Source organism: Myotis brandtii, unplaced genomic scaffold (assembly GCF_000412655.1).
Source record: "Myotis brandtii unplaced genomic scaffold, ASM41265v1 scaffold312, whole genome shotgun sequence".
NCBI lineage: Eukaryota > Metazoa > Chordata > Mammalia > Chiroptera > Vespertilionidae > Myotis > Myotis brandtii.
The window spans coordinates 3515867-3530570 of NW_005361955.1; the positions used below are offsets into that span (position 1 = coordinate 3515867).

General features: G+C 54.0%; 2 protein-coding genes across 9 annotated transcripts in view; one reads left to right on the forward strand and one right to left on the reverse strand.

The window, feature by feature from the left end:
• Window positions 1–12022, forward strand: part of VGLL4 (vestigial-like family member 4) — a 147430-nt gene extending 135408 nt beyond the window's left edge. For all 6 annotated transcript variants that reach the window (XM_005870054.2, XM_005870053.2, XM_005870055.2 and 3 more), the window contains 3 exons: window positions 3418–3640; window positions 8750–8870; window positions 9272–12022. In XM_005870054.2, the coding sequence (XP_005870116.1) occupies window positions 3418–3640; window positions 8750–8870; window positions 9272–9546 (619 nt within the window). In that variant the 3' untranslated portion in view covers window positions 9547–12022. The remainder of the gene's footprint in view (window positions 1–3417; window positions 3641–8749; window positions 8871–9271) is intronic.
• Window positions 10638–14704, reverse strand: part of ATG7 (autophagy related 7) — a 236862-nt gene continuing 232795 nt past the window's right edge. For all 3 annotated transcript variants that reach the window (XM_005870049.2, XM_005870051.2, XM_005870050.2), the window contains exon 19: window positions 10638–12886. In XM_005870049.2, coding sequence (XP_005870111.1) covers window positions 12854–12886 — 33 coding nt within the window. In that variant the 3' untranslated portion in view covers window positions 10638–12853. The remainder of the gene's footprint in view (window positions 12887–14704) is intronic.

The window sequence follows — 14704 nt, forward strand, 5'->3', positions numbered from 1 at the left end:
ACCTTTTTACTTTGCCCCCGCCCCCCCTTCCCATTTTCTCTCCTAAAACTGTTGGCAGTGGAGATGGCCTCCCAGATGGGTGTGAGGTCCCAGGAAGGGGCCAGGGTGCCCTAGCTCCGAGCGGTAGCCTGTGGCTGCATTCCCTGGAGCACTCTGTCATGGAGGGAAGGGCAGTGGGGTTTTCTTTCTTCCCACCTTTTTACTTGGCCCCCCTCCCTTCCCATTTTCTCCCTTCCCATTTTCTCTCCTAAAACTGTTGGCAGTGGAGATGGCCTCCCAGATGGGTGTGAGGTCCCAGGAAGGGGCCAGGGTGCCCTGGAGCCGCAGTGACACCGTGGTGCTGGGTGTCCAGCCACCGTGAGCCCTTCAGGCCCTGGGCTGCAGCCGTGTTTTCCCGGAGGCCACTCGGTCCCCCAGGCAGGAAGCGTGTGGTTTGGGTCTGTTGGCCGTGGGAGCACATGATGCTCTGGGAAGCAGCGGAGCCCGGGTATGATTCACTCGGGGGGATGGGAGGGGGGCATGGAAAACAATGTCTGTCTTTAAGCTCCAGGAACTAGGAAAATGAGCTGGAAATGTGAGTAATGTATAATTTTACTAAAATTAACCAGCGAGTTCTTCAGACGTTTTCTTTCTGTGTTTCGCAGCGCCGTCTGCTCTGTGATGCCCCACAGCGTCATGCTTTTGGTTGACCGTGTTTCTGGTTTTCGTCCCCCAACGTCCCTTCTCCCGCCGCCCCCCCCTCGCGGAGTGGGCGCAGAGCACAGGTGGCAGCTGCGGGTGTGGCACTGACCCCTTCGGCTGTGTGCCCTGCGACACCTCACTGCTGCCTTCGGGCATCCCTTTCCCGTGGACGTGGTTACTGACCCTGGGCCTCTTCATCCAGTGACTCTCCAGCCTCCTGCCCGCCTCCCTGGCACGCACCCCCTCACCTGTACCCCCAGGCGGTAGTGCCGTCTTGCTTTCTGTAACTGTCACAGAACAGGAGCTCAGTTACCGCCGGTTGCATATACTGGAGTCTGAATCAGACAGGATGATTCTGAGAAGCCCATTAACCTGTCCCCTGAGTTTGCCTCATTCATTGAATGGCCTTCAGAAACTACGTTTTTGGGCTCGGGGACGGGAGAGAAGATTGTGTCAGGGAAGCAATTTACATATCTTGTGAAACACACAATTTTATTTTATCCAAACTTAGAAGGAAACTTTTAAATTTTAGTTTCAACTACAGTTGACATTTAATACTCTCTTATACTAGTTTTTAGGTATACAGCCTAGTGCTTAGACAGTCATATCATTTAAGAAGTGTGTGCAGGGTGAAGAAATCATTGATGGTGTGCTGGGGGCTCTCTTAAAGGTTTGCATGGGGCATTTTGGAATCCAGGGCATAGCACGAAGGCTGCAGACACATTTGGCTGTGTGCGCACATGCACGTGTGTGTGTGTGTGTGTGTGTGTCGGGGGAGGGGGAGGGGGCATATATACAGTCAGGCATGGCAAGCAGACTGTTGTAACCACTGAGCATGAGCATATATACAGTCAGAGGCATGGCAAGCAGACTGTTGTAACCACTGAGCATGAGCTTGCAGGCATGAAACCCAGGCGAGGATGGAAACGTGGTCAGGACCAGAGTGGGACAGGCCTAGGAGGCCACTGACGTGCAACTAAGGGCTTGATATGTTCGGTCGGATCTGTTTATAAAAAGAGCACTGAAATGAATACAAATAAAACAGGAAATCTGAGTAAGGTTTGGCGGATTGTCTCAGTGTCAGGAGCGTGGTTGTATCATACTGTAGTTTTACCAGATGTCACCATTGGGAAAACTGGATAAAGGATGCATGTGACTCTGAAGTTTAAAACAGCATGCCTGGCCTGGCCGGTGTGGCTCAATGGTTGAGCATTGACCCAGGAACTGAGAGATCAAGGTTCGATTCCTGGTCAGGGCACTTGCCCAGGTTGTGGGCTCATGCAAAAGATAGCTGATCAATGTTTCTCTCTCTCTCATCGATGCTTCTATCTCTTCTATCCTTCTCCCTTCCTATCTCTCTAAAAAAATAAAAAATAAACAAAACAGCATGCCTGCCTCTTCCCCCCTCTTCCCCGTGTGTGTGTATAAAATACTAAATCATTTGATCACATTCGGCCAGTTGCGGCGGCAGTGGGCTGTGCTGCTTCCTCCTTTGGGTCCTGAGTGTGCGAGCCCAGGCTTCCGTGCTATAAAGTCGGTTGTCTGTGCCTGACCACATGGTGTGGCTCAGTTGGTTGGAGCGTAGTCCCGTGCACTGGAAGGTCTCGGGTTTGATTCCCAGTCGGGACACATCCTGGGTACAGTGGGCAACCAGATCGCTATGTCCCCCCACACCCCTCTCTTCCCCTCTCCTCTGCTGAGGCAAGAGGATGACGACTTTCAAGCGCTGAGAACAATTTGCATTTCTTAAAGTCACTGAAGTCATTATCCACCACATTCTTGGTTAAAAGACGTGCTCATTTACCATGAAGAAAAGATTGCTCTGCCAGCAGGAGAACATGGTGGGTTGAAGGGGCAGAGACTCCCCTGGAACAAACAGAAGGAGGGACCTGGGCCGAGACGGGAACAGCGTTTGTGGTCTCTGTCGGCCCTGCCTTACCATTCATTACCTGGGCTGTGTCATTTTCTAACAGCTGCAACAGATGATGTTGCCTTAGACTAGATCCATCAGATTGCGGGGGAGGGGGTGTTTACCATCCTGTCCACGTTCCACACAGCACCTGCCACGCGCTCAGCATGCCGCTGAGGCCTCTGAGCACCAGTCGGTGGACTTTCCGAATGTGATGCGCTTGCTGGTGAATTCCGGTTTTAGCTGTGTGCAGGCTCTCCACTCTCAGACAAGCCTGTAGGTGTGCACACCATGAGCCAGAGCAGACGCCACTGCTTCTCGGCCAGCATCCTTCGCCCAGCGACGTGGCTGCTCTGAGTCTTGTTCTGCCGTCTGGGAAGGGGGTAGTAACGGCATCTTCCCCTCAGTGCTGTTCAGGTCAAGTGAGCTAATAGCGCCTGTGGGGCAGGACCGGGCACACAGAGGCATTTGGTTCCTGAGTTACCATTGTGGTCGTCATCCTTATAAATGGCTCCGAGCACCCAGGATAGTTCGTTAGACTCTGGGAAAGTGGAGTGTTTGTAGAAAGGCTCGGTAGGCACATGGCCTGCGTGGACAGGCTGCTGAGCAGGCTCTGGGCACCGAGGGGCATTGCAGTCACCCCGACCCAGGTTAGCGTCCTGGTCGGTGAGCTGTTTGACCTGAGCCTCAGAAAATGGGGGTGATGATGATACGATACTTGTCCACAGCAAGGTGAAGAAGTAAATGAAATAATCTGTGTGAACTGTTTGGCACGTGGCCATTCACAAGATGCAGGCATTGCCATCTGAGTGATTCCTCTTCCTCAGGAACAAGACTGCCAACGGAGACTGCCGGAAAGACCCCCGGGAGCGGAGCCGCAGCCCCATCGAGCGGGCCGTGGCCCCCGCCGTGAGCCTGCACGGCAACCACCTGTACACGTCCCTCCCTAGCCTCAGCATGGAGCAGCCCCTTGCACTGACCAAGAACAGCATGGACGCCAGCAGGCCGGCGGGCATCTCGCCCACGCTGACCCCGGTGGAGCGGCAGCAGGTATGTCAGTGCAGCAGGGTTTGGGCTGGTGGCCAGCAGTGGGTTCAGGGCTTGGGGCCTGAGGGCTGGGTGGAGAGCACCGAGCTGAGGCCGTGGGGAAAGTGGGGGGAGATGGTGGGTAAGTCCACCCTCAGCCTTGGCTCTGCACTGGGGCCAAGGGAGCCGCAGCAGCGACAGCCAGAGGGATCCTTTTACCAAACACCACCTCACATTTTAGTGCCTCCCTGCACCTGCTGGGCCTCACCTCTTCGGACTAACTGCATGGACAAGGTGTTGAATGTCTTTAGGGTTTAGTTTCTTTGCACAGACCAGGCTGGTCTAGATTAGGTGTGATTTCAGCTGTCTTCCTGGTGGATCTGTCTCTGTTAGGATCAGTGTGATGGCCCTAACGGCAACCATACGCTTGCCCATCATAAGCGCTTTGGGCTGGAACCCTAGGAAGTCAGTGGTCACAATGGCTATTAGCTCGTGCTGGTCAGAAACCGGTGATTGGCAGATAGGGATGCTTTTCATTCAGGAAAATTATAGCTTAATACAGTTTGCCTGGTGGAAAAAAAATCTTAAAAATGGGGTCCCTGAGGAAATACATAATAAAAGGAGGCAGTAGCATTGGGACTTGGGATCACTGCATGAGCCCATGGCCCTTCTCTCTGAGCCTCTGGGGTCTGTGACATAGTAGGTGCCCCTCAGTCAGTGCTTGCTGAGACGGACTGACCTGAGCGGAGGCTGTGCTGTGTGCAGGAGACGGCCAGGCCCCAGCTCCCCACTCGAGATGGGCCCCTCCAGCACACCACCGAGGCTCTCCTCTCCCTGCCCCAGGCCCGGCTTCTGACAGCGGCTCCACCTGGCCAGCTGTGCCCAGCCCAGCCAGCACTGCCTGGTACGTTTCTGGTTTCGTCAGTGACGACTGCTTGTGGGCAAAGGTGGTGCTGGGGCCTACGCTTCCCACCTTGGAGCCCGACATCGTTGTCCCATGTGTTTCATTCATTCATTTAATGAAGCTGGTGGACACCTACTAGGCTGCAGGGAGTGTGCTGGAAGCTAGTGAAGCAAAACATGGCACTCAGTTTTAGTTGGAGGAGCGAGGTAACCAAGTAACTGAACTGTGGTGTTTTAACTATTAATGTGCCAATAAACACCCACTTGTTCTTATAAGAACAGGGGGCCAAGTTACCACTGCCCTTCATTAATTGAACATTACCAGGGGCTGACCCGCCTCAGGCACTCCACATAGCTCCGAAGATACAGAGATGTGTACAGGGCACGTCCCAGCGAAAAGAGCTCACGGTCCAGGGCGGGAAATGTGTGAGCAGAGGCCGGCTTTCTAGGGCGACAGCCACACTGGAGGTGGTTTGGCGTAGAAGGAATTATTTCTAGGCTCCAGGGAATGCAGCCCTCTGGCCACAGCCACGGCTGTGGGGGTTCCTCAGGGAGGAGTGTGGGTTCACGGAGAAAGCCCGTCTCTGTGCGAGGCGGCTGGGGGAGGAAGCTCCAGTGCCTCCTGGAGAGCAGGGCCGGCCCTTGGTAGCCCTGCCTGCCCTCGGCTTCTGAGGGTCGTCTGGTTGGTTCCCAGTCGCAGTTGCTATGTGGAAAGTGCACTCCTGGATGGAGTGACGGCCGCTGTGCTCACCATGGTCTCCCCAGCCCTCTCCTACAGTGTGCCTGCTGCCCACTCCAGCAGAGGCCCCCACCGTCAGCTGTCTGTGGGGCTGGGGAGCAGGTTTTCTAGGAGTGAGAACCTTGAGTTCCCATCTTGTTCCTATGGGATTCCTTCCAGTGGCCACTGAACAAGCCAACAGCTTTCCTGGGATGGGCACAGTGGCTCTGGCTTCCCCAACATGGTGGCCACTGACCTAAGCTTCGCTGTAAGGTTCGGGTTAGTGGTAGAATGGTTATCAGTCTGCCTTCCACCTTGACTGCTGGTCAACACGTTTTGTTCACATAGCAACCGTTCCTCAAGCTCTTCCTGGACGGTCCGCCACAGCTTGAGCTTCTGCTCGGACACTTACTGAGTCCTGTGCCAGATGCTGAGCTGAGGACAGAGATGAGGGGCACTGTGCCTGTTCCCAGCAGCTCAGAGGCATCCACCCATGTCCGGGAGCTCCATTTCATTTGTGAGCAGTCAGGATGGCTGCTGTGGGGAGGCGTGGGCGTCCCCTGCAGCTCTGAGCAAGGGAAAGGCAGGTGTGGCGGGCCTTCTGGAGCAGTAGAGCTCGGGTGGCAGGCAGGACGGGCTGTGCGGGAAGCCTTCCTCCCTCCGTTGGAAAATGTGACTCAGAACTCTGGGAACTAGGGCTGGAAAATTCCCAGAGAGGCTTGTCTGGGGAGGCTGCAGAAAGTGTCACCCCACTTCATGGTTTGGTAATGGCAGCTCTGAGGATATGGAGTGTTCTAAAGAAAGGTACAAAAGTTACCGAGAGGGTGGCCTTGAGGGCAACAGCAAACAAGGAGAGACAGGACAAGGTTAAATATTAAAACCTAAGGCACAGTGTGCATCCGACTGTTCTCATATGGACGCTGTTTCCCTAGGGCAGCCAGAGCAGAGGGGAGTGTGGGGGCACAAGGGGTGAGTGGAGCTGAGTGACCCCCGCTAGGAGGAGCCACGTTCTCTCCTGGAATGGCCTTTCCCGCCTTTGGACAGCACCGGCATACGGGCTGGTTGTCGGCTTCATCCTTTAGTCTAAGCTTCCTAAATCCATTCTGTGACACTTTGTCTTTCTTCATCTTCCACGACCCTTCCCCAAACACATCCCTACTTTCTGACATTTGCGTTAGTCAGGATTCTGGTTGCAAAGAACAGAAACCTGTCAGAGCTACTTGCTGCACAAGAGGAAGGGAGTTTTCCTGGGAGGGTCATGGGTACAGCCAGGCTGAGGAAGGAAGGGCTGGCCCTTGCCTGGGAGGGCAGCAGAGGACACAGGACTCCCCTTCCTCCCCTGGCCCCATGCCTGTCCGGGTCTCTGTATCCTCTCCTCCGAGATGCACATGGCCAGTCCAGCGTGGCTGCCCACAGCCCTGAGATCAACTTGAATCTCTTATGAGACAGGCTTAAGAGTTGGCCCCCAGCCTGGATCAGATTTCCAACCTGGCCAATGGGCAAGGCCTCTTAAGAACCTGCCTTAGCCCTACCTTGTAGATGGAGGTGCTGGCACGTTCCCGAGAGGGAAGGGGAGCGATCATGGGCTCGGGGATTTAATAGACCCTTCGAGAGGTGGGCTCCAGCTGCAGGCTGTCCTCCAGGTGCGGTCCGAGCAGCACCTGGTGAGCAGGGCTCCACAGGCGACCATGGGCCAGGCTTCCACACCCTTCATCCCAGGAGGTGGGTCCTCCAGTCCCTTGTCAGGTGCTGGTCGTGCAGTTTCCCGCAGGAAGCACCTGCTGCAGGCCCTGCCCAAGGAGGGCCTCTCGCCCAGGTCTGCCTGGCCACAGAGCCACCTCTCACCTGGGCCTTTTTGCCCCAGGCCGTGACTTCGGTGGTTCCATCCCTATTGCTGATGAGTCATGCTTTTAATAAAAATTCTAAACTCTTCCTTCTCATGCTGCAGCTCAGCCACGTCTTGCCCCATCTGGGGTGTAATTTCTTGTTAGACCCAAGCCCAGGCCCTTATGTTTAATCCCAGTTTCTAGTAGATCCAGATCTTTATCCCAGAACATGTTCTTGTTATTTATTTATTTTTTTTGAGTAAGGAAATGTTTATTGCTCAGGAAGGCCTACTACAAGAAGATGGGAGAACTAATTCTTAAATCTACCTTGAGTGCAAAATTCAGGTGTTTTATATATCAGGGGGCGGGGGAGTGGGGAGGGGGTTGGGACTGTAGGCAGGCAGGCACAGAAAAGGGGTCCAAGGAAAAACCTGAAATTTCTAAATCTCTTTGCTCTTGGACGACCCCTGCTGATCGCAGTCTGGTTCTGGAGGCGTCGTCACTGTGTGCATTTCCCCCCTCGTCAGCCGTGTTCATTCCCATGGAGGGAAGGTTTGATGGGAAGCCTTGTGTGCATCTGTGTACTGGCTGCTGCTGGACTCCTGAAAGGAAAGCTGGGTGGACGAGCCCGATCCCCTCCTGTCGACACTGCTCTTGTCATTGGGCCCTTTGGGGTGACCCTTCAACCAGTTCCTCACGGGTCTTCTTGGAGCCCAGTGCACATCTTCCTCTGTCTTGCCCTCGGGGCTAACAGGAGAGACCTTTCCTGGTGGAACCTGAGGAAGCGCAGTTCGGTTCAGATGCTCTCTGCCCCAGGTCCTGCAGCACAGCCTGGGGATCCAGAATCTCACTGTGGTCCCTGCTCTGAAGTGTGCATGGTCTAGAGGAGGAGGCAGGTGTTGGTGGCATACGGGGTGCACCTGGAAGGGCAGCTTTACTTGCTGAATCGGGTGGGGTGGGGTCATGAAAGGCTTGACAGTGATGGTACTGGAGCGGGGTTTTAGGAGTGGAGCTTGCCAGGCTGTGTGGCTGTCCTGGGGAAGGAAAGCATCGGCGCAGCGGATTGGGGGAGGGGTGATATGCATGTAATTCATCTACTCGTGTGTTTCCTGCATTCGTCTCCATTTGTGTGGTCCTAATAAAAACCAACTTGAGCTGACTTTGGCCTAAGCAGAAACCAAGTGTGTGAAAGGCACAGGGACCACTCAGAGCCTCTGGGAGAGTGGCACGTACTGCGGAGGCAGGGCCGCTCGCTGCTCCAAGAGCCTCGACACGGGGCCCTCAACCGCAGGAGCAGCAGGAGCACTGGAGGCCCCTCACACGCCCTCGGAGACTCCCTCCCTCTGGATTCGCTGCTGTCCCTTCGCACTGACTCCACTTTTGAAGGAGGAGGCAGCAGATGGGCTGGACTTAGATTTGCCTTCAGTCAGGAAGGGCTCTCAGCAGAATGGTGGATGGTGCTGGTGAGGCCCGTATGCAGGAGCTGGGGTGGACAGAAGGGGGATTTGGGTGCCGGGGTGGTGGCACTTGGCTCTCAGGCAGGTCAAGGGCCCAGCTGTGGGGTGGGAGGGGTGCGCCCTGCTTGAGCTGTGGCAGGTGTTGAAGGACTAGGGGCTTGGGCTGGGGAAGCAGAACTGCTTCTGTGTTCCCAAGCCTGAGCTGACGCCAGCCCCCTCCTCTCTCCAGAACCGGCCTTCAGTGATCACCTGCGCCTCCGCCAGCGCCCGCAACTGCAACCTCTCCCACTGTCCGATCGCACACAGCGGCTGCGTGGCCGGGCCGGCCAGCTACCGGAGGGCCCCGAGCTGTAAGTGTCCCTGGGGTGGGGTGGCCAGGGGGCTCAGCTTCCGCAGTCAACACAACTTCAAGTGGAGTTCACTTCCTCCCATCTCATGCTGTAGACGGGAACCTCTAGGTGTCCTGGAGCTGATTTCTAGTTGAGACGGAAAAAGTGGGATTTTTAGAGCACATATGCTCCTAGCATTGTGCCTAGCGTGGGTGGGAAGGAGGGAAGACACACATTGGCCCTGACCTGCAGGCTCTCTCTCTAGTTGGGGTAAAAATAGGCTCTACCATCCCCTACTGCCACATTCTCTCTCTCAACTAGTAGCTAGCCCCGGGCGGCAGGCCTAACGCTAGGTTACAGGTGCAGAGACATGTGCCCCTGCCCCAGATCCCAGCCCTGACTGCTGTCCTGCTCCCCCACAGCTGCCACCACCACCTGTGACCCCGTGGTGGAGGAGCATTTCCGCAGGAGCTTGGGCAAGAACTACAAGGAGCCTGAGCCGGCTCCCAACTCGGTGTCCATCACGGGCTCCGTGGACGACCACTTTGCCAAAGCTCTGGGAGATACGTGGCTTCAGATCAAGGCGGCCAAGGACGGCGCATCCAGCAGCCCTGAGTCGGCCTCGCGTAGGGGCCAGCCTTCCAGCCCCTCTGCCCACATGGTCAGCCACAGTCACTCCCCCTCTGTGGTCTCCTGAAGAGAGCACCGTCCTCCAGCAAGACGTCGATCTGCATGGTTTGCCTGAGCTTTGAACAGTCAGTGCTTAAAAAAAACAGGAAAAAAATATCATGGGAGTGGGGTGGGGGGAAGGGAAGGGATGGTTTATTTGCAAAAACCATGTCGGGAATTTTGTTCTGTTTTTGTGCTTGCTTGGTATTCGTACGCCAGGGCCCTCAAACAAGATAGTAGGAACGGCGTGTGGAACATCTGTCTCATGTAGCATCCTAACTTCCTGCCTCAGTTACCAAAGAAACCTCTGATGCAGGTCTGCTGCCCGACAGGGTCGGGACTCCATGGCGCGCACTTTCTCAGTCACAGGCCATGACATTGGTGACCCAAACGCTTTGTGCTTTTCCATGTGCTTCTCGGGGCCGGGTGTGTGCGGCTTAGCTTCCATGGCATGTTCGGTGCAGCTCACGTGTGTGTGCGTCTACTTGAAGAGAGCAGAGGACTCTTGTGTCTGATTTGCACTATTGGAGGAGGACTGGAGTTGCCTGCTTGACAACTTTGTGAGATGCTAGTACTCTGAGGGCAAACTGCTGAAAAACAAAGGGTTTAAGGATGACATTTCTGACCATTTGTGTTTTTGTTGTTTTTTAAAATTTAGACTAAACAGCTTTGGAAGGGGAAGTCTCATACCGGTTATAGGTCTTTCTCTCTAGATTTCAGGTGCTTGCAACTGGACTGCAGATTCCACCAATCACGGGCATTTTACTTTTCCTAAACACTGCAGTTTGTTAGGCTAGAGCTGGGGTTCCGTAGTGCTTTAAATGTGATGCATGTTTTAAGGGAGAAAAATAGCTGGTTTCTATTAATTGTATAGACAGTAAACACAAACCTTAATACTTACTAGCTTCTGTTCAGAATTAGTTTATTTTTGTCAGTTACAGTCCTAGATATACTTACTGCTGGTACAGTTGTACTCTAAGATTTGTATTTGATATTCACGTTATTCCCTAGTAGTGGGGGCCAGGTGGCCCCTGGGACGGGCAGTCGAGTCGCTGGTCAGCCGTGTTGTGGGATGCTGGAGTTTTTGCTGCAGGCTGACAGCATCATTTATTCTTTGCATCCCTATCTGCTTATTAATAGCTCCCAGGGGGGTTGGGAGTTGTGTCTTCCAACTTTCTTCTGTGCAGAAACTGCCCCCTTTAACTCTCCCTTGGCTGAACAGCAGATTACTGACAATCTGTGATATGCTATTTTGTGTGCTTCCTCGTACGCTGGGGCCAAGGCAGTATACATTCCTCTGACTTTATACAGTTATTACTGCATTTATTATCGTTTGCTATAGTAATAGCTACTAACTAGAAATTAGATGAAGAAAGCATGACAGACACAGCTGTGGATGTTCAACAGCTGCTCCTCTTTTCAGTAAACGCATGTGTCTATCCCCCTGCCCCTCCACCGGGCTACATTCCAGCCTCGCTCACTGGAGGGTTTAAGAAGTCACCTGGCCAGGTGATGCTGGCATGACCACCTCACCTGCAAGGCATTGTGGACTCACAGGAGCCTTCCAGGCTGGTTTTCAGCATGAGAAAATTACAGGTGAGCTGGTCCATTTTGAAAACTGGCACCGGGTGAAAAGGTCGGAGGATTGGCTCTTGCTGTGGTCACAGGGTGGCTGCAGGCCTTTGAAAAGGCGAAAGGAAAGCCCTGTCCTCTCGCCCCTGCACACATTTCACTCCCACTTAACTGGGCTTCCAGGCTTTCGCATCCAGGCCCCTGTATTTTCTGTAGGAAAAATTGTTGAACACTTTTTTTATATAGGTAACTTTAAGACCATCATTACGCTGTGCGTAAAGAATGTACAGAGAAATTTGTAGGTATTTTTTGAAGAACAATTAATTTGTTAATGATATGTAGCTATTTAATTTTTCCCTTTCCTATTGTAATCATTCATAATTTTTTGTTTGGAAAAAAAAAAGTTGATCTTTTTTTTGTTGTAGATTTGTCTGTAAAAGTGCAGGAACACAGTTATTCTATGAGAACACTGCATCTGCCTTAATAGCCACTAGTTTGTTACTGCTACAGGCTACTGAGCGTCGCCACAGGAAACAACCCCACTGCCAGCGGGCTCTGTGAAGAACGGCTCCTCGTACAGCTGTCCGCTCGGGGAGGGACAGTGGTGTGGCAGCTGGGTCCCTGTGCACTGACCTATCTGGGATAGGCAGTACCCAGAGGGGCCTCAGCAGATGGGAAAGCAGGAAACCAAACATTTCACTGGGAAGGGACACACTCCCTGGCTGCAGGAGGAGCACGGTGAGGGTCTTCACAGAGCCACGCCATCCGCAGTGCGTTCTGACAGTTCTCTCCATGTTTGTAAATCTGTAATATACCATTCTCTGTGGCCTGTTTTTCCTGGAAGAAGAAGAAGAAAAAAAAGGTTTGGCAGGCCATCTTTTTTTTGTACTTAAAAGTAGCCTTAAGAACAATAATAAAGTGCTCTTAAACCACGAACTGTTCGTGTGACCCTTGGTCCTGGGGTGACAGTACGAGGGCTTTGCTGTGAAGCCCAGGGAGGGTGGGGGTGCTTAGCAACACTGCACCTGTCTACAGAGGTGCCCGTTTATGCCTCATATAGGCTAGAAAACTGGAATTTTAACTGAGAATCCTCACTGAAATCCTACTCTTACTAGAGTCAGTTTCAGACTCCATTTTGACTTTGGTTCCAGGCCTGAGATTAAAGATGAGACCACAAGGATGAGAAGTTTCCATACCCACTCTGGGTGCCATAGGTGTGCAGACTCAGGATAAAAGAGAAGATCAGGCAGAACCCATCTGAACTCTCACCACCTGGCCACAGACTGAGGCAGACACAGCTGGGCACCACCGAGGAACCCAGGGTTGGGGAGGGTGGTAGAGGGCAGGGATGGGGTTTGCAGTGCAGCCCCACAGTGGTCTCTAGAAGGAGACCATTTAGTCTGTTAGGGCAACTCTCTGCCTGTTCTCATTGCCACCCCATGGGGCCAAGGTGGAAAGGACCCTAGGGAGCCTAACAAACACTGACGAGAAAAAAGAACTGCTCGTGGAGGGAGCCTCGCCCCAGGTTGATGGCAGTGCCAAGGTTATTATTTAGCTCAGAACTGGCAGGGTCATGGATCAGAAATGAAGAACGCCAGAAGCTCCTGGGCAGCGAAGGGAAGGCCCCAGTCCTCAAGGTATGGAGAGGAAGGAACGAAAGGTGGGGGGATGCAGGGCCCAGAGTCACCGGTCGTAGGCGGCAGTCCTGCTCTGGCCACTGTGAGCTCCCCAGCAGGCAGCAGTTGGCCACTGAGGGTGGGCTGTCAGACGGTCTCGTCGTCACTCATGTCCCAGATCTGCGTGGAGAAGGGGAGACGTTCAGCTGTCAATAAGCAAAAGGGACGATGGCTCCCACTTGCAGGTGACACGCTGTGTGCCTCAACTCCTTTGTCACTAAGAGATTGACACTTCCCTTGTATAATGAAACCACGTCTCAGAGAAGGGAAGGCAGTTGCCCAAGAGATCTCTGGTAACTGAACCAGTGGCCGAGTCCGGGGAAGAGCGAGCTGGGATTTGGCCCCGGGGAGTGCGAACGCCTCCTCAGCATCTCTGGCAGAGCTGCCTTCCCTGCCCCAGGCAGTCCGCACTCGCTCCTGTTTCTGTGGCACTGACCCTGAGCCCGATCATCTGGTCTCTTCAATAGCTGCCTTCTTTCTGTCCACCTGCTCTCTGGAAGGTAAGCTCCCTGAGGGTGGGATTCGGGCTGTGCACACACTTCCTTCCTCCGCAGGCTCCCACCCTGGTGGGCTGCCCCATCATCACCTGCCTGTGGTCCAGGTGCCAACTGGACTGAAAACCACAGGCCCGGACAAACGCTGAACAGCTGCCCCTTAAGAGTCAGCCTTCCCACCAGCCCCAGCGGGCGCGCCTGGGGCAGGGCAGTGGAGACAGCCAGATCCTGCCTGTCCCTTAGTGTATGTCCTTGGAGCGCCTGAGTCTGACCTGGGGTGGAACGAGATGTGAACATGGGGAAAATAGGATCCCCACAGAAATGAGGAAAGGTGGGGGCAGGCCTGGCCCACTCCTCGTAGCCTGGACTCCCTCGGGGTCTGGTCCGTGAACTTACGCCTTCAGACTTTTAGAATTCCTAGAACTGGTTGCAAAAGGCCACCTCAACGCTAGCTAGCTGAACCAAGAGAAGGAACATCGTGTTTACATGAGGCTGGCCCAGGGAGACGGGGAGGCCCGGCCAAGGTAAATATCAACACCAGCTTGGCTTTCAAAGGCAAGGATCTGGAAAGTAAATAGAGAAGGAAATTTCCTCTCTCTGGAGGATCCAGCAGCCTGGGCCGAGAGCTAGTCAATGTGCCTCTCACATCCTCTATCTTTACACATGTCTTCCTGTCCAAGGGCACTGGGATGAGGCTGCGATGCCAACATCCAGATGCCTGCAGGGTAGGGATGTGGAAGAGTTCGGTCTGGGGTCCATCAGCCTGAGTGTGGCCAGGTTGATTGTGCCCTTCTCTGGGCCCAGTTTATCCTCAGCATGGCTTGAAGACTCTTGGACCTGCCTCCTGGGGTGGGATTCAGTGGTAGGAGGCGGGGTGGCTGCACTTAGGAGCCCCTGGACTTGATGATCCTATAGTTCTGACCATCTGAGCAGGCAAACTTGCCACCAGAGGGTTCACCAGGGGAATTCATTCTTTCACTGTCATTCAATAAACACACATTTATGGAGCCTCTCCCTATGCCACAAGCTATACAGACCTGATGCAATAGTCCCTCCTTCACTCCTCACAAGAGCCCGTGAGGTGCAGATGGAAACAAGCTCAGAGAGGTAAGGCACCTTGCCTGGGATCATACAACTAGTAAGCTACAGAGCTGGGGGCATAGGTGTGTGGGAAAAGGTTACGTGAACAAAAAGGGCTGCCTGGACTGCCTGCAGGACTGGAATAGGCTGCATGGAGGAGGGGGCCTTGACCTTCTATGGCCTCTTGCCCAGCCTCCTGGGAATCCACCAGCCAGGGCTGGGCAGAGTCCATATCAGTGAGCAATGCCCTCTGCAAACGGGCAGATGAGGTTGTTCACAGGACTCTGGGGACCCAGGGCAGGGCTGTTTGGGAAAGCAGGAGCTGCCATTCATTGTATTAGATCTCAACTGTGAAGAAGGGTCC